This window comes from Gymnoscopelus microlampas (genome assembly GCF_963454915.1).
Source record: "Gymnoscopelus microlampas genome assembly, chromosome: 18".
NCBI lineage: Eukaryota > Metazoa > Chordata > Actinopteri > Myctophiformes > Myctophidae > Gymnoscopelus > Gymnoscopelus microlampas.
In genome coordinates this window covers 39915093-39943091 of record NC_139955.1, presented here as the reverse complement: position 1 = coordinate 39943091, position 27999 = coordinate 39915093, and the positions used below count along the sequence as shown (strand labels likewise).

At 41.1% G+C, this 27999-nt stretch overlaps 1 protein-coding gene across 1 annotated transcript; it reads left to right on the top strand.

Annotated features, from left to right (window-relative positions):
* The first annotated feature begins 85 nt into the window (after window positions 1-85).
* On the top strand, window positions 86-26074 carry LOC311033556 (solute carrier family 4 member 11-like). The gene is made up of 20 exons (XM_084041123.1): window positions 86-252; window positions 6633-6683; window positions 8407-8502; window positions 8792-8835; window positions 9761-9980; window positions 10596-10677; window positions 11693-11816; window positions 12124-12333; window positions 15615-15699; window positions 16503-16628; window positions 17045-17158; window positions 17522-17654; window positions 18522-18595; window positions 20113-20359; window positions 21154-21260; window positions 22017-22182; window positions 22907-23080; window positions 24179-24374; window positions 24795-24964; window positions 25429-26074. Exons 1-20 carry the CDS (start codon window positions 216-218, stop codon window positions 25493-25495), a joined length of 2523 nt encoding a protein of 840 aa, XP_083897249.1. The 5' UTR covers window positions 86-215; the 3' UTR covers window positions 25496-26074.
* Window positions 26075-27999: the final 1925 nt, after the last annotated feature.

Sequence of the window (27999 nt, the reverse complement as noted above, 5' to 3'; positions counted from 1 at the left end):
GTGTGTGTGTGTGTGTGTGTGTGTGTGTGTGTGCGTGTGCGTGCACGTGCGTGTGAGTGCACGTGTGTGTGTGTGTGTGTGTGCCTCCAGAAGGCACTGCTGCCAGTGTGAGCAAGCCGGTGTTAGAGAAGTGAAGTTCTCGCTTGGATAAGGAAGATGATGATCATGGGCTGAGCTATAGTAGAGGAAAGTGTGTCTCAACTCAACTTGTAAACATGGAAGCCAAACAGGTCCTCCATTTCGTGCCATCTGGTAAGTTAAGATTTCACATTGAGGTTGTGGAGGGAATACTAGAGAGAGAGAGAGAGGAGAGAGAGAGAGAGAGAGAGAGAGAGGGGGCTTTCACCATGCAACATGAAACCACCACATGACAAACATGTGGGGGTCTGCTCTGGTCTGCTCATATGCTATGTACAGTATGCTGTTTCTCTCACTGCTCATATACTCATATAATCACTAGTGTTGTTGGTGGAAGGTGATATGAGGTGACATTTATTAATAGTGTTGGTTTTATTATAGAGGATTTGATTGATTGAAATAGTACTATACTACTACTACTACTACTACTACTACTACTACTACTACTACTACTACTACTACTACTACTACTATACTACTGTATAGCTGCATGTCTCTGCTTTGTCGCACTCTGTATTGTACTGTAACTCGGCTATAGTTGCTATTTAATTTTTAATTCTTGGGAGTCTTGGGTGGTTTAATCCATTCAACCTGAGGAAGATGCCTTTATTGCCCGGAAAGTTCAAAAGGAAATGGGGATCAGTTCATATTTACAGATCTGCCTATGAATGGGACACTTTGTCTGGGGAAATGTGAGCATGCACAGCTGAAATAATCCTTGATGTTTGTTTTAACCTAGTTGGAAGGTTGGTTCTTACTGTCATATAAACTGTCCATCAAAATCAGAAACATACTAAATTGACTAAACGACAAAAATAATGTTCCTATTATTGTGTAAAGTGATAGTGATTGTGTAAAGTAAACATTCAGGGAGTCATTTAGTCCTTTATCAGCTAGTTAACTTGACATTATCATATTGCATTTTCTAATGTAATGTACATGGCAGACTACAAATACAGTTTAGTTTCTGAATGGATAAAATTGTTATCCCAACCTGAAAATGTAGATATTTTCTGTTTAATAGAGAGCTGGAGAGAACCCTGTCACAAGCCTTTCAGGCCGTGACCCCTCAAAAGAATCATATTCGAACTGGGACCCAGGTTGAGAACCACTGCTTTATACTATAGCAAATATCACACAACTCATCTGGTAGGCTATCTGGGCAGATTAGAATAAACACAAAAATGAGTTGACAACATATAGCATTTATACTGTTTTTGCTCTAGCTTCTATCCACAGCACACTGTGAGCATGCACCTGGTTAATATATTCAATATAGTAATTGATTCAGTGCTGTGAATAGGGCTGGGCAACTAACCGAAAAAGATATCGAAACTGACATTTAGAGCCAATAACCGACTTAATCTTGCTCAATATAGTTAATTGAATAACCCAGAAGCAGATATTTTTTTCTGTATACATATATCAAATGAATCAGCACACAAAAATATGTATTTGATTATTTACTAAATAGATTTGTCTGATTAAGCCCTGTATACAAATATAGCAAAAATAGCCAATCTATAAGCTCACAGCGGGTTGCATCGCAACGTGTTGTGACCTTTTACTTTTTTAAATAATCCTTAATTAATCGTTATCGAGGCAAAGGTTTTAAATAATTGTGATATTGATTTGAGGTCATATCACCCCGCCCTAGCTGTGAATACACTGCGTTTTTGGAGTCAAGAATGGCACAGAAGTCTGATCGTTGTCATGACATGATCTGTAATGGCGATTCGGTATACCTTTAAGGGTTAAAACACTTCGGTTCCATTTTTTCTCAGGCTGAGGCTTAAGAAGATTATCCACTAGAAAAATGTTCAAGATTCTAATCTTTCCACTCCCCTTGACTGCATTATTAGGCTCAAACTGTTGAAGACTGGAATCATAGTGTCATGTTGTTTACATTTATTCAGTTGATTCTTCCTGTCTCATATATGATGTACACACTCATTGCTGTTGTCAGAAACCTTGTATGTCCATATTTCATCTTTTTATGCTTTTTCTTAAATTAACGCTCTACTTTGGTCGCACAATTAGCCTAGTGTGACGCAAAGGTTTCCAAAAATAACCGATCTACAAGCTCACAACACGTCGCGATTTGACTCGTTGTGAGCTTGTAGATCTGCTATTTCTGCTGCTTTTGAAAATGTTGGACATGCAGTGAAAGTGAAAATGGTTAAGTGTGTCTGTGGGTAAGGTTAATACAGTAATAATAACTGCATTGGATCCATTAGAACACAGGTAGACTTTGTTACATTCGCTGAAAGGTAAAAGACAGAGCTGTGATACCCTGGTTGGCTTTATTCTTCTACATCACAATCCTTTAGGCTTATAGGGAAGCAGCAACGTTTTGTTTTATAATCCACTTGAAAAGCACATAATGAAGTGAGTTCTGTCATCTCTTCCAGGGAATTACAGCTCCCTGTGTCACAGAGAATAGCTGTCATGGAGACGAGGTTCTTTCATGTCTGTCTAATTGTAAAAAAAAATAAGTCACTTGAAAAATGTAAGCTGTTGGATCATAGGCAGGAAGACTGCGTGACCATTTGTCTGTGCAATTGTCATTTGGTCCAGTGATTCTATCTCGTCTCTGTCTATTGGAAACCTCATATGTCCAAAACTGTTACTTTTCATGATTCAAATTCAAAAGTAGCAGATCTGCAAGCTCAAAACGCGCCGCTTCGCGCCGCGTTTTGAGCTTGCAGATCTGCTACTTTTGATGCTTTTCTGTGACACTGAAGTATAATAAAGTAGTAGGGCGTTCGTTTATGAGAAAACGCAAAAAAAAGTTATAACATGGAGATAGGAGGTTTCTGCCCCGTCAGCGACGATAATGCTCGACCGCAACGCACACTTTCAGGTGTGTGTGAAGTGTTGAAGTGGAATGAACTGCAGTTCCTCCATACACAATGCACACACCACGCTGTGTGCATTGTGAAGTTCACCCGGTGTTCTGCAAAGCCACCGGTGTTTCAAGTGCATGCACAAGGCAAGGCAAGGCCAGGCACTTTTATTTGTGTAGCACATTTCCACTACAGGGCAATTCAATGTGCTTTACACAGGACACCAAGCAAAGGAAACACAATTATACAATGACATGTATAGATATTACAGAGCAGAAGAGAAAAGAAAATAGGAAAAAGAAAAGTATAACTCAATCAAAGGCAGCGGCAAACAGAAAGGTCTTTAATTGTGTTTTGAAATAAATAAGATTGGCAGCAGACCAGGGAGTTTGTTCCAGTTATGGGGTGCATAAAAACTAAATGCTGCTTCCCCCACGTTTATTTTTGGTTTTAGGGACAGAAAGCAGTTGACATGCATGGTCTGTATGGTTCATGACATCGTACAAGATCAGAAATGTATTTGGGCCCTAAACCATGTAAAGCTTTATAGACCAACAGTAGTAGTATTTGACACACAGGGAGCCAGTGTAAGGATATAAGAACTGGAGTGATATTCTCTTGGTATTAGAAAGGACTTTTTTTGCACAGAGTTGCACAGAGTTCAAGTTTAGTCTTGCGGGAAAAGGGATTCATATTGTGTCTCAGTGTTAATCACAATAGAGAAGGAGAGCAGCATTGTCAAGGAAGAGGTGGCGATGAATGTCGTAGCTTCGAGAGCGCTGTGTCTGTTTTGACAGCATGGCCTTGTGAGTTAACAGATATAGTTTGAGAATTCATGACATTTACAGACGTTGTGGAAAAAAAAACAAGGCCATGTCAGATTAGTGTTTTTCTTCCCTCAAGCACATTATAATAACTAACCAATATTATAATAGTAATTCCTTCTCAATTAAGAAAGGCTGGTAAAGTGTTGTTAACCCCAGTTAAACCCTCTAATCTTAGTAAAACGGACCTGAGTTGCAACTGTATTTGAACCACTTCTTTTTTCCCCGTCTACAGCAAATCTCTTCCCCAAAAAATAGCCAACCTACAAGCTCACAATGCTTCATGTTGCGACGCGCTTGTAGATCTGCACATTTTTGGCTAATGTTCCTCCTAGAATATGGATGCTGCGGGGTTAAATTATGGCCCAGGTGTACTGCACTAAGCCAAAGCAATAGTAACTATACGCAAAGAATCAAACTGAAATAATATGAATATGAAGTGTTTAAACTGGCCAGCCAAATGGGTTATAACTTATAGGTATATAGAAGTGATATTACTACTTGCCCTACTTGATGACTACAGTGTCACAGAAAAGCATCAAAAGTAGCAGATCCACAAGCTGGAAACGCAGCGAGCTTGTAGATCTGCTACTTTTGCTATCTTTTCATTTGAACCCTGAAAAGTAACAGTTTTGGACAGTATGAGTATGAGGTTTCCACCCGACAGAGACGATATGAAGTGGTAGCTTATTGTTTGTGATAAAATAATCCCTTTGAGGTGGAGGAGGCATGGGAATATACTGTCTACTGCTTTGAGATAAAGTCCAGTGCCGGAGCCCATGGAGCCAAACTCTGTGCTTTTTGGCAAAACAGATCTCCTCCCCTACGCCTCACAGATACCTGACCACATACACAAACATAGCACACTGCTGGACGTCACATTTGCGTTGTAACCTAACATGCTCAGTCCTCGTAACCTTGTTCTCCCCAGAGAGGTCCAATTCTTGGGTTCCGTTCAGTTTCTCAGGGATACGACAAAGGATTAACATTTACACTATTCAATTCAGTTTCTAGATACAGTACAACGATTTACAATTTAGGCATTTAGCAGACGTTCTTAATCCAGAGCGATTTACAGTAAGCAAGGTAAACACAAGGTAATACATCCAATGCATAGACTCAGTAATCCAGATAAACCAAGAACCTATCATCAGTCTAAACATTATGATATCAAAAACATATATAATATGTACATTGAAACAATACAAACTATAGGGTGCCAGGTTAGCAAACGAACCTGGCGTCTGTCTAAATGAATATCTAAATAACCTTTGTTTTTGACAACACACATCCTACTTTCTTTGTTCCCCCTCTCTGCATGGTCTCCTGGATAGCATGAAGAATGTTTCTCGTAAAAATGGAAAAAATAGAATATTGTCCAGGCCTGCATGCATATACAGTAGAGTAGATCAATAGGTTTAGTTGAAACATACATGTTTTTTTTGTTAACTGCTGGAAAGCGTCAGTCCATGTATAATAATAACAGCAGTTGAAAAGTCTGCCACATGCTGTTGTGCCTGGGATTTCAATATAGTTGTTGTGACAAATGTCACTTCTATCTGTCAGCTATATGTCACTAACATTACTCAACGTCGGGCTTGGGGGCCACCAAGGTTCCAAACGGATCCTTAAGGGTCTGTAACTCTGACAGTGTACAAATGGTCTGTGACTCTGACAGTGTACTAATGGAAGTATGTATGGAACCATTTTATATTTGCACACCTACAAAGGCGACAGGTGCGTAGGAGAAGACCAGATCTTAAGGGCTAAAAAACGGACCAAAAAACGTTATTATATATGTTCCCATTTTTTCTTGCATTTGAAGACATTTATTTTTATTTATTTTTCAAACTGGGGATCCTTGAAATTCAAATGGTTCGAGTGTCACTGAGCTACACAGCATGACGTTTGTTTTAAAGGCCATCGCTGAAACCAGAAGCTCTGGGGTCAGACCCAGACCCCCGCCTGCAGGGGCCCTAGTTTCACAGAGCAGAGGCCCACCCAATCTGGGTTGTGCACTTATCGACTTAAAACCATGGGCCTTCTATAGACGGATTTCCGCGCGACGTCATCACAGAGCAGAATGCGCAATCTGCGCATGCTCGGGGGAAACGAATTGTTGCGCCGTTCACTCTGTTGTTGTGTTCGGGAGTTAGATAATTCTGCTATTATAGGCATAATAGGCATAATGCTGCTATTATATACAAACAGATCCAACTTCCGACAAATCATTTTATTGAGTAAACAAGGTATTACAAACTGCATAATTTAATCTACTTTCATTAAACCCGGTGAAGATAATTTCTTTTATGAATGGACATTTGACCAGAGCTGCTGCGGGTAATGGCGCCCTCTATAGGCTTCCCCCTCCTCTGCGCGGTCATATCCTCTCAATGTTTACAAACATGAAACCCGTCTATAGGGGGCCCGGGAACCCTAGGGGGTCATCAGAGTGACTACAGGGGGGCAACCAAATCTTTGTGTGATAGGAAATAACAAAAATAATAATAATTTATTAACCACTTGGACCCTTGCATCACTATTCTTTGTAATTATTATTTCAAAACATTTTCGAAAAATGTTCAGAAATTAAATAGAAACAGTTTTCCAGAGAATTTCAGAAATGTAAAAAAGTGGTTTAGAGGCCCCTCAATGTCTGATTCAAAGTTGGGCTGTATGACATGATGCCATACAGCCAGGGATTCTCAATACAGCAACCGCCGTTGCAGACAGATGATGGAACGTTGAACAATGAAATACAGAATGATTTGAACTGATATATCTCATACTGTATGATCAATTGTCTTTCTTTCTGTCTCCACAGGGGCTCCATCAACGGGGAGGTCCAAGAACGGATATGTCTTCCAAGAAATGGGTGTGTACTGTTACGCTGTAATGCATCTTACTAGTGCAGTGGTTAGGGTTAAATTCGCTCTTGTCCATAGCGTTAGAAGGAGTTCTCCTTAAGGCTATGTTACTTTCGAGCCGTTGTCCGCACACCCTCAATAGTGCAGGCTGCGCAGCCTCTCGTCTGTAGTGAAAATAAAAATACACTTTCGCCATTCACCAAAACTTAATCAGTTTCAAATTTGTTCCCAAAAAATTGCAAACATAACTGATCTACAAGCTCACAACCGACACAATGTGCATGACAAGGTTACAGCGACAACATTTTCAAAGCAGGTTGAACGGATCGTCTTTTATTTTTGTATCATAATCACCAACCTAATAAACAGACACAACGGGATACTGGATGGTACTTTAGCCCTCCACTCCAGAGCGAGAGAGACAGGCAATGCAGAACAACGCTCAAGCTCAAGGTCAAGGACACACTGCTCGAAAATGCGAAAGGACTCATAAACGATTGGAATGCTTTTGCCTTTAGTTATATAACCACAAGTTTTCATGACCTAAATCAGTACCAAAAAAAATGAATATCACTTAATTTTGACATGTTTTTTTAAAACAGAAAAACTTATATTACGGTCTCCTTAAACAGGATGAAACTGATGCTAGGTTTTTATATTAGCTGTTCAGTAACAGTCTCCCTGTCTCTCCAGCTCTTTAATAAACAGAAAATACATGTTCAGGTATAGGTGACAATTCTTCAGCTAATCAGGAGAAAGTACACACGTATCAGCTTAAATTGTATAGTGGTGCAGTTCCAATTTTTTCTACTCATTTCTTTGTGTCACCATGCACTTCCACATTCACTTGTTTATCCTGTGTCCTGTGTGAGTTCTCTCACCTGATTGGATAAAATTGTTATCCCGACCTAAAAGTGCATTCTCTGTTTAATCAAGAGCTGGAGGGACGGGGAAACTCTTGTTACTGAACAAACACAATGAGTACTGTCAGAATATAGAGCAATTTAACACTTATTTTAACAAACAAATATCCCTTTCCCCTACCTTTAATGCTAGATAATGTGCACACAGGTGACCCATTTCACGGGCTAGTGAGCAGCACTAGCTAGTGTCGTTGCTGGAGTTATTGACAAGTTAATTAATGGGCGAATAACAACGTAAGTGATCTATGAGGTGAAGACAGGTGGTGCTGGTGATATTCATCCATAGATCATGGGGAAGGAAGGGAGAGCCACGGTTCGCCAGAGCTAATTTCAGAATCCAGCAAAAACAATTTTGTTTATGAAGGCAATTTTAATTCCCCCTCCGCGCCATTTCTTGTCTCCTCATAAAACATTCTAGCAGCCATATTTCTGTTCTATACGATGAAGGAATTTACGAGGGGCTGATATTGTTATATAGCCGCTTGTCTGGTTTAAGGGGGATATTTTTATTGGGCCTGAGAGTGTCGTCCTCCCTTCTGATCCTCCCCCCCCCCTCCCTCCTTTGTTGCTGTGTGCTGGTCAACAGATGGCGGGGTGGTGGGAGGGCAGAATGAATACTTTTTATTTATTGTAGACATTGTTAAATCTAGTCAGTATTGCATCTTAACCTTGAGAAAAAAAAAACATGTTTTTTTCCCTATTATTAGTATGGCAGCCACCCACCGAAACCATGTAAACGTATGTTTTCTCATGCCAATAAAGCTGCTTGAATTGAACATTTAATTTGTTATTCATTGTGTGTTTCCAGAACTGCACGATGGGGAGCAGGAGAACTCCGAGGAGGGCAAAACGTCGCCTGTCTCTACCAAGGACCTCATATTCAACAGTCAGACCCACACCACAGGTGTGTGTGTGTGTGTGTGTGTGTGTGTGTGTGTGTGTGTGTGTGTGTGTGCGTGCGTGCGTGCGTGCGTGCGTGCGTGCGTGCGTGTACGCATGTCCGTGTGCGTGTGCTTATTGTATCATGATGACATATGCCATGTTTTCGTGAATGTAACCTTAACTGTAAGAAATAATAGAAGTCCGCACAACACTATAACTTTACAAGAAGCTCCCAGTCAAGGCTTTATTTGTACATTCTATGTTTAAAACGATGCTTATTGTGTCCACTTTTTATGTGTTTTCATCCTCAGACCCGGACAGCCCTGGTTATGGGCTTCTAAACACAACCAGAAAAGTAAGATTATTTTTATTTTGTGATGCCTCCCAAGCAGTGCCGCTTTAGACTCCACAGGGGCCCTATGCACGTGCGCTGCGCACGCGTGCATGTGTGCGTGCATGTGTCCGTGCATGTGTCCCGCGGATAAAGTTACTTTTTTTGTTACTTTATTTCGGTTTTAGTGTGCTGCGCAGCCTGCGCTGATGTGAACGCAGTAATGCACGTTATTTTCTGCTCAAGGGAGGGGGCGGAGAGGGGACCTCTTTGATCGGCGGGTAGGCGGGGCCCCACGCAACCTGCGTAGAGTGCGTGTAGGGAGAAGCGGCCCTGCTCCCAAGTTACAACTTAATTCAGTATTCCCAACTTGTGGGCCGGCGGGGCCCACTGGTGGGCCGCGAGGGTATTGCAAGTGGGCACCCCAAATAATTGGCAAAACACTTAAGATTTTAATGATTATGATAATATAACTATTTCTATAACACATTTTTTTTGTTGTATTTATTTCTTTAAAACCTTGAGAAAAAGAGTTTTCATTGTGATGCAGATAAATAGTTCAATTCAATTCAATATTTATTTTATTTTAAGTTGTCTCGAGATACTTTACATGTAGAGCAGAGACCCGACATTGGCAGTCGTTCTGCTGTCGTGTTAAGTGTTCAGTTAAGTGTTCAGTTCTGTGGTGCCGTTTTTCAAATTGTTTGAGTAGCAAAAGTAGCAGATCCACAAGCTCGAAACGTGGCGCTTCGCGCCACGTTTCGAGCTTGTGGATCTGCTACTTTGGATGCTTTTGAGTGACGCTGTAGTATGATCAACTAGGGCGTTGATTTATGAAAAAACATGAAAAAAATAGAATATGAAGATAAGAGGTTTCTGCCCCCGACAGCAACGATATCCAACTGTTATGCTTCCTCCTACTGATCCGCGTCTCTCTCAACTTCAATAGTATGTCAAGCCGATGAACTTCCTGGAAGAGGTCCGGGCCCACAGAGACCTGGACGGCTTCCTGGCCCAGGCCAGCATCGTGCTGGACGAGAAGGCCAGCACCCTGGACGAGGTGCTGAGGCGCATGCTGACCCACGTGGTGGACGAGGGCCACGGCAGCTGTGACGTGGACGAGGTCATGGCCTCGCTCTTCACCGACTCCGGTGGGAAGGAGCTGAATGGTGAGTTACAGCAGCAGTGACGACGCTATGGTGCTACATAGGAAGCTGAAGAACCATTAACCACTTTCAGGGCAAATAATGTTAAATCACACTTTGAGGGGCCTCTAAACAATGCAGAACCAAACGCAAGTTCACTTCCATCCATAGGGGGGCTCTACAAACGTGACAAATGTCACTGCTTATTGCTGAAACATGATTTGTTTTCTTCACCAAATTAGGTACAAATGGTCTCGTGAGTCATGAGACAAAATGACCGGGTTGACAGGGTTTTACTAGTCCGTACCGTAATTGTGGTCGGAGACTATTTCTTACAAAAGTTGTTGCGTTCTAATATCATGAACGCAGCATCCAATCATCCCCAAATTGGAATCGCATGTTATGGGGCTTCTATAGAGCGCACCTTCACATGCACTTTCACTTCCACTCCATAGGGGGTTCCAAAAATTGCACCATTTGTCGTACAAAGTCTATTTCCCCCCCGCGGCTTCCTCATGTCCTGAAGGCTGCACCACACAACCGACAACAGCCCTGTTGTAGGCAACCCAGCCTGGCAGAGGTCTTTGCTCAGAGGAGCGCACCTTTCTAATGTTTTGTTGTTTTTTTATGTTCCCACAGTGCAGCTTCTGTCAGAGACCATTCAGGGTGTAACCGCTACATCCACGGGCATCCACTACCAGCAGTCCTGGCTATGTATACTGTGAGTACACAGGTTTTAGTTTTTAATGAAAAGCTCTGACTGCGCCCCAGGCCAGTGTAATAACTGGATGGGGGGGGGGCGCACTGCAAATCCTGCACCTATGAACCTGTTTCAACTCATCCTTTGACCAGCTTGCTGGATAAAGGGAAAGATGCTCACAGAACCAAACATTACGTAACTAGGGCAGTAACTATCGATCATTTTCTTAGCAATTATTTTATTGATAACGTTTTTGATTAATCAAATAATCAATAAGCACATACCAAATTAGAAATACTTAATTGTACAACGGTGTCATACAAAAATAGCTAAAATAGCCGAGCTACAAGCTCACAACGCAGCACGATGTGACACATTGTGAGCTTGTAGATCCGCTATTTTTGCTCTTAAAGTAAAAAAAAAGAAAAAGCAACACTTCAGTTTCCCCCCCAAATCGACATTTTTATTTAAATCGATTACCGATATGTTTTAAAAGAAATAATCGATTTGTTTGATTATCTGTTGGTTGTTGTAGTAAGGGGTGTAAAATCTCACACAAATACCTTTGAATGGCAACAACACCAGCACAGCTGTTCTAATGGAGCAGGGCCACAGTATTTATCTTCAGTATGCTGTATGTAAACAGTGATAGCACAGTGTGTGAACGCTCTCACTTACACAGACATGTTGGGCAACAACAGGGCAGAAACTAGGGGACAACATTGTGTACATACAGATAAAGGCAGCGTGAATACAGCTGGACCCCTGCTCACTGTGAGGACAAAAAGTACCTGTCTGTCTGTCGGTCTGTCTGTCTGTCTGTCTGTCTGTCTGTCTGTCTGTCTGTCTGTCTTCAGCTAAAGGAGGTGTCATTGACTGGCGCCGTCTTTCCTTTTTCTTTTTTGTTCATATATGTCTTGTATGTGTTGATGACGTGTATTATTGTGTAAATGTTTTATGCTATGTTGATGCATTGAATACATAGGACCACAATGGAAACAAGTCCCCGTGACTAATAAAGTATTCAATCAATCAGCTCCACTGTGAGGACCCTCCAGCGGCGTCATGTTTGCATCACCCGTCTGGAGAGACCCCAGAACTGGGGACAGAACTGCTGCGAAGCTCGCTACGTCGTCCTCATCCTGGCCCCTCCCAGAACGGTAATAATGTCCCTTTTCCCACTGCGACCCCCCCCCCCCCTCACTTCTGTCACTATAGTACCAGTACCCCCATAACTCTGATTTGTTTTGGCTAATAAATCGAATTAGTCGATGCATATACTGACACAAAAATTGACTTTTCTGACATACAGCTTCCGTTCGCTGCTTTCAGAAGGCGTATAGTACAGACTGTATATAACATTTTAAGATTGCAGAATTGTTGTCTGGCTTGAGAGACTAATGATAACCTTCATGAAATAATATAAACAAAATGAATAAAATCCCCAAATCCTATCTCGCCTTCCAGAAAAGCACCAAAACGGCCATTGAGCTGGGCAGGACGTTCGCCACCATGTTCTCGGACATCACCTTCAGGCAGAAGCTCCTGGAGTCCAAGAGCCAGGAGGAGTTTGTCCAGGAGCTGGTCTACCAGCGCCAGCAGCTCTCCATGCCCAGCGACAGCCCTGAGGTGGAGGAGGTGGACGACACTGACCCACGGAAAGGCAAAGCCCTACAGGTCTGCAGAACACCTGGACACAAACATCTGCCAGAGCAGAAACCTCCTATCTCCATATTCTAACTTTTTGTGTTTTTTCGTAAATTAACCCATTGAGACCTGAAGCCGGTTCTACATGTCTCCTAAATCTCAGTATTCTGAAAAACGTATGTTTCTATATCAGTGGTGCTCAATCTTTTTAATGTCAAGGACCCCCAAAATGATATGTATTTGGCCGCCGACCCCCATCAAAATATTTTGTTCCAGGGACCCCCAGAAGCAAAGATTTGAGTTAAAAATGTTCGCTTTAAAAATATATGTATTCAAAGATTTGCACACATTTTCACGATTTTTCAAAAATAGCAGATCTACAAGCTCGTAGCGCGGCACTCGGTGCCGCGCTATGAGCTTGTATATCTGCTATTTTTGAATAGCCTAAAGTGTAAAATAATGCTTTTTAGCTCAAATCTAAAAATGACACAGTTCCAGGTCTTACTTGATCATACTACAGCGTCACACAAAAGCATCAAAAGGAGCAGATCTACACGCTCGAAACGCGGCGTGAAGCGGCACGTTTTGAACTGGTAGATCTGCTACTTTTGATACTTTTGAATTTGAATCCTGAAAAGAAACAGCTTCGGACATATGAGGTTTCCACCCGACAGAGACGATTATGACATATAAATAATACAAATACAAAATAAGTAACTAGAAAATGTGCTCCTCGGAGCACCGGTCTCCGCCAGTACTGTTCCTGATTAATCCTGTCTTACCTCACTTCAAAAGATATAAATTATCTTTTGAAGTGACACACCTATTTATTGGTCTCTATTTCATCGTGCGTCTCGCTAGCCAATCAAAGCACACCCTTTCAACATATTGTCACGTGTCACGTGAAGCTTGACCTATGTTAGCTTGGTGGACACACGGAAGGGCGAGAACGAAAACATAGTCTCCTGGCGGAGACAATAAATAATAATAATATGAATGTAATGCAACCAATCACGCGCACATTGGAATCAAATGTTGAGGGGCCTCGCTGAAGTGCACATCCAAAACCGTTTTCACGTCTGCCCATTAGCCCACAGAAGTATTAGAGATAGCAGTGCCAGCACACATATCTAATGGTTCATTAGTGGCCTGCTAGTCAGTATACAATGTATTTCTTACCATACCAAGAAGTGGCTTAGGCCGTTGGTTCTCAAAGTGGGGTCCGGGGACCCCCAGGGGTACTTGAGGGGGTTCCAGGGGGTCCCCAGCTAAATGATGGACAGGAACCAAATGGACCCTTATGGGTCTGTAACTCTGAGAGTGTACAAATGGAACCAAATGGACCCTTATGGGCCTGTAACTCTGAGAGTGTACAAATGGAACCAAATGGACCCTTATGGGCCTGTTTACTTTTTTGTACTCTCTCAGAGTTAAATTAACATTGATTTTACAATATGAATTGGGGTCCCAGAGGTATAAATGCCATTAAATTGGGGTATGTAGGCTAATGCATGTTAAACGGGGGGTCCTTGAAATTAAAATGGTTGAGAATCACTGCTAGAGCCGTAAAAAAAAATCTTCTCTTATTGGGGTCCCTGGCTTATCTTTTCAAATGGGGGTCCGCGGGCTAATAAGTGTAACTTTGGGGGTCCTTGACATGAAAAAGTTTGAGAACCACTGGCTTAGGCTATGTTGTAGATCAGTGCAATCATCATGCAACCTACTGTAGCGTACAGTTAATATAGCAACAGGGAAGCTGGGTATTACACCAGCCATGTCATGCATGGCTGCTTGTAAAACAGTGCATTTATCTCTGCACGTGTGGAGAGACCACCCTCGTATTTTACCCCTCCATCTAGTCATTTAAAGATGTGGTCCAGTAAAAAAAAAAAAAAAAAAAAAGTAGTTAAAACTCATTATTTGATCCTGTTTTCCACACTCTATCAACCCGCTCTAGAAGAATGCAGAGCAGCTGGGCGGCACATTGAATGGCTGCCAGGTTTGCCATGATGGTCGTCTGGCAGCAGAATGCTATGCGGCCCCATTGCAACGTTGCCAGATTTTGCGAGAGAAATAAGCAACCAGGTCTTTGAAAACAAGCCCTAAAGAAGCAACTAGGCCCACATGAGCACTATACACACTATTTGAAAATAGCCGATCTTCAAGCTCACAACGTGAGAAGCACGGCTTCAAGGCTTGCACATCTGCTATTTGTGAACATTTGAGAGAAAAATCTGTTTTCAATCATTTTGCATATTTTAACACAAATCTTCTCTTCTGTGGGGGTCCCTGGCACAAAACATTTTCAAATGGGGGGGTCCACGGCCAAATAATACATATCATTTTGGGGGTCCTTGGCACGAAAAAGTTTGAGAACTACTGATTCAGAAGGCATGTGTAGAATCGGCCTCAGGTCTTAATGGGTTAAGTAATCACATCAGGGTACTCGTTCCACCACTATTTCATTATACTCAGTGTTTAAATCAAGAGGACATGTGTGCACTGAGTAGGGCACACATTGCCCAGAGACAGACCAAAGCATGCACTTTTATAAGGCAACACTTACTGACCACAATTTATAACAGACTGAGGCTGAACTTTCAATAATAGCTTTCTTTGCTTCTGTCATCCAACGAAATGTATGTAAAACTCATCCCCTCTGTAAGTTCAAAATGTACAATGTTGGACATAATAGGTATGACTCAGAAATTGACAGAGTTTCAGCAACATTCTTGTAGTTAGACAATACCACCAGTTTTATCAGCCACCTCTGCTCGAATGGAGCATTTCGATGCTTGCCAATAAAAGAATGACTTTTTCCTCTAGGGGTACACACAAACTGTACACTGGAATTAGACAATGAAAACAATCTGCCATGCTTATTATACATTTTTCGACAAGCCCACAACGAGCTTGTCAATCTGCTATTTTCTGCGAGAGTTTTCCCCACAATTCAGATGCTGGGGTTTAAGTGGTTAGGGTGTGGTCACAAGCAAACTTTAATTCTGCCTATGCTTTTCAATGGGAACGGAGTGTGTTTTTTGCGGAAATCCTCGAATATCAACAAACCGCTCCGTTCCCATTGAAAAGCATTGGCAGAATTCGCCCGCATAGGCAGAATCAAAGCTCGTGTGACTGCACCCTTAAAGATTTTTTTTGTTGAACACATCAGTGGTGGCTTGAATGAGTTTCCCCCTGAAATCCCCACCTCTCTTCATCTTGTTCTGCATCACCAGCTCACTGCTCATCTTGTTCCGCATCATCAGCTCTTTGACCTCCGCTGACAAAAGTCTTGTTCTATCTCTTCACAGACCAAAGAATTCTTCAAAGCCGGCAAAGGTGTCTATGACGACCTCCGTCGCAGACTACCTCTCTACCCCTCCGACTTCACAGACGGTAGGACCGCTCGCTCTGAACATCACTATGGACCTTTCATCCTAAACTTAATTTTTCATTAAAGAATGTTTTATTTAATTGATAATGCTGCCTTATTAATATCTAATGATCAATCCAGCTACTGGGTTGTTTTTGGCTCAAGGGGTTGGTTTTCAACGTGTGGGTCTGGACATGATTTGACCCACATGATTTCACATGGTCCCACCCCAGTTCAAATATGATTATTTTCGGGGGTCCCCACTTCAAATATATATATATTTTTTTGGGGTCGTGGCCTGAAAAGTTTGAGAACCACTGGGTTAAGACACTGGTTTTCAACATCGGGTCCGGGGACCACCACAGGGTCCAAATGGACCCTTAACGGGGCTGTAACTCTGAGAGTATACAAATGCAACCAAAGTTAGACCTGTAAGGGTACATTTTAATGTACACTGATCATTTTACAGTGTAGATTGGGGTCCCAAACATAAAAAAAAGTTCCATCTGAGATACAAACGTTGAGAAACAGTGAGAAAAGATAATACTTTATCAGTCAGAAATGTAAACTGCACGTGGTACAGGCTAAAAGGATAACACAAAAAAGTACTGGGGGCTTGTTTCCATTGTGGTCCTATGTATTCAATTAATCAACATAACATAAATTCACAATAATACATGTCATCAACAAATACTATGTACAAAAGTACATACATACATTTTCAGGCCAATTTTTTAAAGAAACCAGTGTTACACAATCCTTTAATGGGTGGTGTCAGGGTATTCCACATTTTGTTAATGCTAACGTTTGTGTGCTTGGTCCACAGGTATGACAGGGAAAGACCGCTGTCTACTGAAGTACACCACCACTGCTATCTTCCTCTACATCGCCATTCTGCTGCCCGCTATCGCCTTTGGCTCTCTGAATGACGAGAGCACAAGAGGAGAAATAGGTACATAACGTATATGGACTCATAATGTGATGTAATCCTGAGCCTTTGACAAATTATTACATATCGTTGAATTTGACTCAACCACATAATATGCTGCACACCACAGTCAAAATACTAGCATTTACAATACAGTATGTTTTAATCTTGTTGTTTTTTTTAAAATTATATTTGGCTGTGAATTTTGCCACATAGGGCAGGCAGCTGAAAATGTCAATGTTATATACTTCCTAAGGGTGCGGTCACACCAAACTTTAATTCTGACTATGAGGGCGGATTCTGCCAATGCTTCTCAATAGGAACTCACCCTTAACGACTAGTTTGAATTGTTCTCATGGGATACGTGGTCACTGACTCTATTAATCTAAGAATAATTTGCGTTGAGTTATTAAAAATATGCTTCCCTGTGTTTTTTAAAGATGTCCAGAAGACCATAGTTGGTCAGAGCATTGGAGGAATCATCTATGTGCTGTTTGCTGGCTCTCCACTGGTCATTCCACTGACTACGGCACCACTGGCTATTTTCATAAGCGGTATGTATCTGAACTGAGACCCAATGCAAGGGAAATAGTATTGACTGTCCCATACTTAAGTCATTTAGATGTACCAATTTTAAGCCCTGCATGTTATCCACAATTGTAAAAAAGTGTCTAAAATAATAAAAACAGCCGATCTATAAGCTGTGAGCTACTTTCACAATTTTTCTGACCTTTCTGAATCTCACCGCTGACTGACTACCCCAATACAATAAATACAAAAATATATACTTAACTAACTAAAACTAAGCCTTTCCAGAAACTAAACAAAACTAGCAAAAACTAAATAAAATAAAAATAGCAAGCTAATTAAAAATGCAAAACAACAATAAGCTTGGTCTGTACATGTGTGTTTTCCAGTGATCAGGGGAATCTGTGATGACTATGACCTGGACTTCCCTGCATTCTACGCCTGCATTGGCCTGTGGAACAGTCTCTTCCTTATCCTCGGAGGCCTGTTCAACGTCAGCCTGGTGATGAAACTCTTTAAACGGTGAGTCCATATATACTGTAACATCAGGGAGTTTCACTCTGAAAATAACCACCATTACAAGAAAATATGTCTTTACCAAAACTGCCTAATCGAAGTGAAAATGGCCACGGGACACACATACCTAATATTGCCGTATGTATACTTTTGACCCAGTAGATTTTGTCATATTTTCAGAAGACCCATAATAAATGAATAAAAGAACAACACTTCAAGTTTGTTTTGCGACAATGGACGGGAAATGTTTTTTGTTACTCCACTGTGCCCCCAGATAGTGTCAATAGAGAAATTCCATTGACCAGGTCTGTAATGGGCGCAGTGGAGTAACTCAAATATGTTTCCATCCGGTGGAATATTTTCTTTCCTGGCCAAAACGTGTATTTTAGACGGTGGGGTCTCAGAGTGTTGCCACTGAGGAAAGTCTTAGGCTTTAAACATATTGTTTTGGTGAGTAGCAAAGTGATGCTACCGGGGCTAAGCGGGCAATGCCCGAAAAGTCACAGTAGAGTTTAGGTTAAGGAGAACTCTTTCTAACGCTATAGACCAGAGCTAACAAAGTATGTTGAGTTCTAACTATGTGAAACAATTATGGAAGTCCTACTGTATATACTTATAATAACTAGACTACACTAATGTTGAAAAGAACCAAATCCTGCCTTTCACTGAAGTCTACTCACTGATAAGAGAGGCTGGTCTGTTTTGTCTTCCTATTCTCTCTCATACAACTTTTTGTTGAATGTACCCTCTATCTATCTACCACCCACTGTCTTGCCTTGAATGCGCTGCTATGTCTGCCCATATCAAAGACATTGTTCTGATAAGAACATGCATTGGTCTCACCATGGCTGTTTTGTTTCCTGTGTCTCGCAGGTCGACAGAAGAAGTCATCGCTCTGTTTATCTCCATAGCTTTCATCGGGGACGCAGTGAAAGGCACCGTCAAAAGTGAGTGCAGCCGCCTGGGTCAGATTTCGCCCAGCATGCTGTTCATGTTTGTGCCTGCTGGGTCTGCAATTTCACTGTAATGTAGGGGAGTGTGTAAACGATCTGCCTATCATTTGTCATGGTTAATGTAGTCCAGCGAAATATTCATACAGTGTCTGTCATGGGGTCTTTAGTTTTCCCAAACAGTGGCTCCGGATCCATTTGTGGGTCACGAGTAAATATCCCCTTATATTTGTTTCCCCCATTTAAAACAAACAAATAAATATATTATTTCAAAATATATTTAAAAAAAAAAGGTTTAAACTTTTTCAAGTATTTGATAAATACATTTAAAAAATCAAATACATTTTCATAAATAAATAAAAAAGTAAAGTGGTGAAAATAGCAGTTATGCAAGCTCGCAAAGCTGCTTGCAAAGCTGCGCGAAGCGACACGTTGTGAGCTTGTAGATCTGCTATTTTCACTATAGTTTCAGTCCCGGGACAAATGTCTAATTTATCTTTTGGGTCTTGAGCTAAACAATTTTGGAACCACTGGTTTAGAGGAAAGGCAAGCATGTGGTCAAAGTAGACCGGCCCTCCCCAGGTGCTGCAAGACAACTGACGACAACCATGTAATGTGCATAGTGTAGTCTTTCACATTGCCTCTCTTTACATCTGTTTCTGAAGGGTTTTACCACAAAAAAATCAAGGGCTGTCCAAATGGTGGATGGATTCTTTAGAGCTTCATCTCCTTTTCCTTTTAGCCTAAGGGCTATTAATTACACTACAACTATACTATAAAAACAGAATTATGTTTTGATGTACAGTGTTAAATTTTGTCATTTTTAGATCTAAAAAATCATTATTTTACACTTTTGGGCTATTCAAAAATAGAAGATATACAAGCTCATAGCGCGGCACCGAGTGCCGCGCTACGAGATGTGCTACGAACATTTTTAACTCAAATCTTTGCTTCTGGGGGTCCCTGGAACAAAATATTTTGATGGGGGTCCACGGCCAAATAAGTATAATTTTGGGGGTCCTTGACATGAAAAAGATTGAGCACCACTGATATAGTAACATACGTTTTTCAGAATACTGTTGAGATTTAGGAGACATGTAGAATCGGCTTCAGGTCTTAATGGGTTAATCTAAAGTGTTGGATATGACAGTGTGGTGAGAGAGATACAAAGTAAAATGGACATAACATGTCGGGTGGGAAGCTCATATCTCCAAAACTGTTACTTTTCAGGATTCAAATTCAAAAACAGCAACAGTAGCAGATCCACAAGCTTGAAACGAAGTGTTGAGCTTGTAGATCTGCTACTTTTGATGCTTTTGTGTGACGATCTAGCATGGTCAAGTAGAACGAAAACAGCAACGATATAGAGTTCAAGTGGTTAAATGAGCGTTCAAGTCACAGACCAGACCAGCAAAGTGCAATAACCTCCGATCTATAGCCTACTGCTTTTCATCATCATCAACCCCCTTTTTCCCTTTCTTTCTTTCTTTCCTCCCCGGCTTCTCTACATACAGTCTTTGAGCATTTCTACCATGAACCCACCCTGGCCACCACTAACAGCACAGCCGTGCTCCTGCAGATCCAGGAGATTCTCCGGCAGGCTGAGAACGCGTCGGCGGGGGGGAACGGGACAGAGGGACACCCGTCTGTGTTCCTGCCTGACTCCCTGGTGCTGTGCACCAGGGAGAGGCCCATCCTCTGTCTGCTGCTCATGCTGGGGACCCTGTGGCTGGGCTACGCTCTCTACCTCATCAAGAGGAGGTAATAATTCTGCATGCATTTCAAAACATTCAACTTCATTTATTAATACATTATTATTCTCACATGTAAGTTACATAAAGATGTGCTATAGATATTTCAGATTTTTCTACAAAAAAACAACAAAAGAAAACAGTGTAGTGTTAGCTCACATATAGCTGTTTTAGGGTGATAGGGGGTTTGAAAATAATGCCCAGTAAGTATGTTGATCAATCAAGGTTTAACAACTGCAGCTGTGTCATACTGCAGTTATTGTTTTTTTAAGTTATTTGTTTTTTTTCTCATTTGGAATTCTTTATTTTTTAGCATTTACAGCAGGGATCTTCAACCGGGGGTCCGGGACCCCTAGGGGGTCCTCAGAGTTACTACAGGGGGTCCGCCAAATCTTTGTGTGATAGGATTTTTTATTTTACCTTAACCACTTGAACCCTAGCATTCCATTTCTGAGAACTTAAGCCAAAAATAGCAGATCTATAAGCTCACAACGCCTCGCAGCGCGAGGCGTTGTGAGCTTGTAGATCGGCTATTTTTGGCAAAGAGGCATAGGTGTAGAGGGAAAAAAAGAGCAGACCACGTAAACAAAAAATGTTGAATCTGAAACACAATTGTATACGATATAGTGGGGGTCCCTGCTTCATCTCTCTCTCAGCTAGGGGGTCCTTGGCCTGAAAACGTTGAAGATCCCTGATTTTACAGTATATGATAGGAAAACTTCTCACGTTCTCAGGGAATTTTACATTCCTTAATTGCATTTTCTCAACACTGATGTAATAAATGTGATACTTTCTCCCCCGCAGCCCGTATCTGAATGCCAGGGTCAGAGAGGTGGTGTCTGACTGTGCCTTGCCCACCTCTGTGCTCATCTGCTCTTTCATCGGCTCCTACCTGTTCCTTGACGTACAGCGTGAGTAGCAGCTCTGCTTTTTTCCTCTCTCAAATGAATGAAATACTGAAGGAATATGTATGACTAGTGAATGACAGGAATTAGACAGTTCCAATCAGAGACCCGTCGGTCAAGTTGCATTTCATTTTATGTTTTTCGTTAGAGATGATTGCGTTAGAGGGGACTTAGCTTAGCTTTAGGGGACATTATTTGTAGCCTAATGCTTCAATGATGGTGAAACGAGAGCTGTCAGCCACCTTTCGAAATTCCTTATAAACTTTGGCGAGTTGGTCCTTTTAAAGTCATTTGTTTCTGTTTTTCTATAGTTAGGTAAGTAAGTTTAGAAATTGTATATTTTTCTTTTGGTTAAGGATTAGGTTGGGGTAATCTTTTCTTTATTAGTCAGTTATTTTTACTACATTGTAAACCTGAAGTAATTTTCTCTGCTAAAAATAAATAAATAAAAGCAATTCACTTTTGAAACGACTGTTGTCCTCCATTACCTTAGACAGGGGGTCGTAACATAATTGGTTGTGTAGCAGTCCTTCAAAGTGGACCAGTGGCACCAGCCATACCTTGGCTATACCGTGTTAATTCGCCTCTCTTTTCATGAAATGTTGAAAAATCTTGACAAAAATGTTTCTTATGGGGGTCACAAATATTTTCAAATATATGTTGACATATAATTGACAAATATTAATTTTGGGGGTCCATGACATGAAAGTGATTGTGAACCACTGGTCTAAAAATGTACTGTAATGTCTCTTTTCCCATTAGTTCCTGTATTCAACGTCCACAACGGCCCGGTGTTCAACTTTGCTCCATTCGACAAGCTGACAGGAATGCAAACTCTGAGTGCCGTTGGTCTGGGCTTCCTTCTGGCACTGCTCATCTTCATCGACCAGAACATCGTCATCTCACTCACACACGTACCAGAACACAAGTAAGGCCCTGTATACCTGCGTTTGGCTACCAAGACAAATGAACGATGTTGTTTTGTGGTGTTGACACATCATGAATTGTACCACTGTTTCTCAACGTTGGGCACAGTCAGACACCACCTCTCTGACCCTGGCATTCAGATACGGGCTGTGGGGGAGAAAGTATCACATATATTACATCAGCATTCAGTAGCCAAGACCTGACCAGGTTTAGCATACTGATGCACTGTCATCATATGGAATGCATTTATCTCAAAACAAAGTGAAAGCACAGCCTGCTGGGCACATCGTTGAGAGATTAATTATAGACTGGGGGTGATGTTGTTGCGCTAGTTCTCTCTCTGAGACGTACAGGCATGGGCATGTTGTTCACACATGTGTTGATGGCTTCTCTATTGTCCTTAACTATCGTAGTTGATTGTGAATAGAACGTAGAATGACTGACGGTGTGAATGACTGAATGAGTCTTTACAATGCGTTAAGTAGTAGGCTACTGACATTTCAACAGAACATTGAAGTGAATCTAGCTTTCCTCCTGCCTGTACAGAAACGCTCGCTGGGAGGGTTAGCAGACATTACACGTATTTTGTCAGATTTTCCCACATAATTAGCCTCATCAGTATTCTGTACATTAATTGTCTCTGATAGTATCAGAAAGGTGCTTTGATAGTAACACTAAAAAGCCAATTAACGTGTCGTGTTTTGTGTGAATGTCTATGCCAACAGGTTGCTCAAAGGCACAACGTTCCACTGGGACTTGATGCTGACGGGCTTCATCAACATCCTCATGTCGTGTCTGGGGCTGCCATGGATGCACGCCGCGTTCCCACACTCCTCCCTGCATGCCCGGCAGCTGGCCAAGACTGAGCAGCACGTGGAGAACGGACACGTCTACACAACGTGAGTATGAAAAAAAAACACACGTTTACACGATGTGAGTATGTTACAGGTACCAGAATATGGCACCTAGTAGCAGATATATTTTACCTGGAAAACAGGTTAAAGTAGTTTAGAAGAAATAGAGACAGTGAAACGTGGTCAGTTTCCACCGAGTCTTCTCTCAGTTATGATTTATTTCAAACACATACAATTACAATATAAACCCTAACTGTCTGCTGTTTGCATTTGTCCTTTTTACTGTTATATTTTACCCAGCATTTAATACTGCATCCTTTTACTCAGCATATAACAATACTGCATTTTTACTGTCTATCTAGACAAATTGACATTCACTTGTTCATAGAACCTTCACCACTACATCAAAATCAAACAAAATACAATAACCATTCTGTTCAATTCAATTCAACACATTCAAAATAAACACAGCTTGTAACCTCTTGTGTCTCTTATCTGCATTAACACTTCCCAAATTCGTTTTGGTCATTAATTAACTTGCATCTAAAGTGCATTTTTCACATAAGATGCTCTAAGCACCATTTAGGACTGAGCATAATCAGTAACAGTAACACTACTAAATGAACATACTATTTACATCTGCATGTTTTACAGTTACATGGTTTGAAACCATTTCCCTCAAAACCGTTAACACTGTTCACAAAATACATACACATTATTATGAGAAGAACCAGCAGCGCATGCGCACTAGACTACCTCAACGACAATCTCAGTGGGCAAAGCAGGTTGATACCATGGTGTTGCACTGCCACCTATTGACCAAAGTTATTATTGTTTTGGTGAAAACATTACATAAAGACACAACCTGGGTTTGAAAGGTAAAATAAAAATACAAACACTTCTCAAAACACTGTGACACAAAACAATCACACTTCTGTGATGACACTTTAGTGGGCATCACACACTCCCTGACAAATAAAAATGGCTCCTGACATTTCCAAAAACACTCAGATTCAGCTCAATTCAACTCTTAAACCTTTAGTCTTTCTCTTAGACCTCTAACAGGTAAGCATTGTGGGTGGAATGTGTGTGTTTGAGAACCACTGCGCCTAATTGACTAAAGTCTATTTCTCCGTCCTACAGAATTGTCAGCGTGAAGGAGACCCGTCTGACCGCTCTGGCGGCCAACATCTTCATCGGTCTCTCGGTGTTCATGCTGCCCATCCCGCTCCAGTGGATCCCCAAGCCCGTCCTGTACGGCCTCTTCCTCTACATCGCTGCCACGTCCCTGGACGGCAACCAGATGATGGACCGCATGCTCCTACTCATGAAAGAACAGGTGAGGACACCAACAGAAGAGAAACTGTCGCTTTTTTTTATATCCTCTTTGTTTTTGCCTCTGGGGGCACCACCTCCTTTTTTGTGTAGAGACAGGAAATCGGTTTGGCTCCTCCCCTTTCTTAGTCCACTTCCTCCCGGGTGCTTCTGTGTTTAAAAGTACATGTTTACGGCAGTGGTGCTGAGAGATTTTGCTGTTAGCAGAATCTGATTATTTAGTCACACGCTCTTGTTAGAACTTTTCATTTGTTCAATATGTATAAAACCACTTTGACTTTCAAAAATAGCAGATCTACAAGCTCACAACGCGTCACATTGCGAGCTTGTAGATCGGCTATTGTAGATGGTCTGTCGGTTATTGTTGACCGTCTATTTTCGCTATTTTGTTTTTACAATTCAAACCCTCATCCTCTCCTCTCAGACCTCCTACCCTCCGACCCACTACATCCGGCGGGTTCCTCAGAGGAAGGTGCACTACTTCACAGCCCTGCAGATGGTGCAGCTGATCGTCCTGTGTGCCTTTGGGATGTATCCGCTACCCTACATGAAGATGGTCTTCCCTCTGCTCATGATCCTGCTTGTTCCTGTCAGGTGAGACTGAGACTGCAGTGACTGCTAAGTTATACATTGTTGCTGTCAGGCAGAAACCTCCTATCTCCATAGTCTGTTTTTTTTTTTCATGAATTGAAATGAATTCCCTACTTGATCATACTACAGTGTCACACAAAAGCATCAAAAGGAGTAGATCCGCAAGCTCGAAACGCAACGCTGCGCGTTCTGAGCTTGTTGATCTGCTCCTTTGTTGTTTTTGAATCCTGAAAAGTAACAGTTTTGGACATATGAGGTTTCCTCCTGACAGAGACGATATATATTACTGTGATATTATTACTTTACATAGTAACTAGTAGTGTGACGTATTACAATTGCCAAAACAGTCATAATATTACAGTTTTCCAATTAACTTTGAGTTATTAGGACTAAGTTTAGGGTTAGGCTTTATTTTTATTTTTTTATTAATCAAAAGCACCACTTACTTTTTTAATTTGTCATTTCAGGACCAGCTTGCTGCCAAAATTAATAGATGCCAAGTATCTGGACATTATGGACTCCCAACACATGTAGACACCCATGGTGGTGCTGTGAAACAAAGACAATTCCAAGGGAACCAAATTGCTTACGTTACTGACATGACTGTCACAGTACAAACATGAGTGTGTCATAATGCATTATGACACACTTATATTTGTACTGTACACTCATATTTGTACTGTGCACTCATATTTGTGACTGAAGTCAGTGTCTTTGGATGGATGATAAAGTTCACCCGCTCATTTGCTTTCTCAATGATGAATTGCATACATTTACAAGCTACATAGTTCTCTGTCATATTTGACATATACCTGTGATGTTGTATTTAACAATTGTATCCAGTTTGCAGTCCTTCCCAACAGATTCTTTGACTTTTTTGTAATTACAAATCTATGGCCTGGCGTACTTGATTTAGGTTTTATTATTGCCTTCAACAGTACATGACGTAATACTGGACACAATTTACAAATGGTTACATCATTTAACACATAACTACAATAACTGGAATTCTTCAATTTGCCAGAGTTGTTGAAATATGTACTGTAGGTGATTTCACAGTTTGTACAATTGATATGACCTACACTCATTCATTTAAATATTACACATATATGTTGAGCACGGTCAATACAATTTATGCAACTTCTGATTGGAGTATCTGGATGAATTCAACATGTTGTCAAATAATTAAAAACCTTTGTGATTGTGTTTTATTTTTTTCTCCTTTTTTTGCCTGCACCCATTTGGATGTCCAGTTTCAGTCCGGTAAAAGGTGAATGTGTACATCCATGAGTGCAGAATAGACCCATCTCTTCAGTAACAACACGAATATAAGTTATTCATATTAATAGGTACATATAATTGCAGTTATTACAGTATGCACTACTGAGATGCTACTAGTATGCAGGATGGTGACTGTATTATGTAACTAACTACCTACGTCACGTACTATATAGACACAGCACAGCGAACAGTTGTTCCATCACAAATCCAGGTTCTATTGTTCTTAAGGAATTTGAGTGATTGTGTACAAATTAGGTTTCTATAGGGAGTAATTGACCTATTTCATTGTCCTCTTGAATGGCCTATGTTAATTGAATAGCAAGTGGAGAGAGATACTCTCATTCACACATGGGTACATGGATAGCTTACATGCAAATGGGGGGAAGATGTGTGGACTGGACAGCAGTGACCTTAACATAATAAAAGATGGAATGTAGTTTACAATTTAAAATGTAGACATTTAGCAGACGCTCTTAATCCAGAGCGATTTACAGTAAGCAAGGTAATACATGCATAGAGACAGTGGGTAATCTGGGATCATAAACCAATCAATATATATATAGATATATTGTGACTGCCCCTGGGACCTTTGCTAGGGTTCTGTGCGTGTGTGTATGTGTGTGTGTGCTTTTAACTGCCTAAAACCAGATTCCATTGCAGTGCTGGTTTGGATGGTGGAGTCTGAGACAATCAGGGGAAGGGGAGACACCTGGCCATGGTCTCCCCAGACACTATAAAAGCCCTGCTCTACAGTATGCAGTTTATTTTATTTTTTAGCAAAAATACAAGCCTGGAGATCGAGGCTAGTTTCTTCAGTCCTCCACAGGCGTGCGTGGCCACACAGGAGTGCATTTCTGTTTGGTTTAGTTATGTCGGTTTGTTAACCTCAGTTCCAACGGGCAGCATGTTTCCCGGCCTGATATAATTTGGAAACTTAACATGTTGCTGTCTTGAAGTATTTCACCATTTGTTAATAAACCTAACACTTATTTATGCAGTACCTCTGTGTCGTTTCCTCTTTTTTGTTATGGCCTTGGAGCCAGACCATAAAAATATGTACATTGAAACTATACAAGCTATAGGATGCCAGATCAACAAATGAACCTGGCATGTGTCTAGTTAACATACTATCTAAATTACATTGTAACCTTTGCATAGTAAGACTGCATGGTCGTCAAGGCTAGTGCAAGTGCTACTTATGACGTAGTGTTGTGGGCTAAAGTAAAATGTAAAGTTTACATTTTACTGTTCAGTCAGAGGTAATTTGAGGTTATCTAAATTATGTAAGCTGCTGTGTTTATAGTAACTCCAGTAAGAATATTATTCTCATGTAGACCATTAAAACAGCAACATACGATTTGGAACACAGATAAAAACTGACGGTTACTACTTTAGTGAAAACAGCACCAACTCGACTCAGTCCAAGGCTCATGGACTGAAGAATGTAATTGTTGTGAACCCTGTCAATTCCTTCAAACATCTTATTTTGTCAGCTGTTGAATCTTGCCCACACAGGGCATATTTTAGAGTATGATATGGCTGTGACATTGCCATTATGGATACAAAGTTTTGACCTTAGTTCTGTGACAGAAATTGCTGATGCTGACTGTACTAGACTACTGTTGCACATGGTCTAACAACAGTATGCAACTGCAAGTGATTAAAGAAGGATACAGGTCAATAATGGAAGCAATGACAAAACAATGTATATTGATTGGTTGAACACTTTATTAGTCAGAAATGTAAACAGCACAAGG

What these genes read in the sequence shown, in the direction of transcription:
- LOC311033556 (XM_084041123.1), top strand. Translation starts at nt 216, where the DNA reads ATGGAAGCCAAACAGGTCCTCCATTTCGTGCCATCTG. An exon ending in CAGTCAGACCCACACCACAG is followed by an intron (nt 8,503 to 8,791) that starts GTGTGTGTGTGT and finishes TTTCATCCTCAG; the next exon opens with ACCCGGACAGCCCTGGTTAT. An exon ending in ACACACGTACCAGAACACAA is followed by an intron (nt 22,183 to 22,906) that starts GTAAGGCCCTGT and finishes CTATGCCAACAG; the next exon opens with GTTGCTCAAAGGCACAACGT.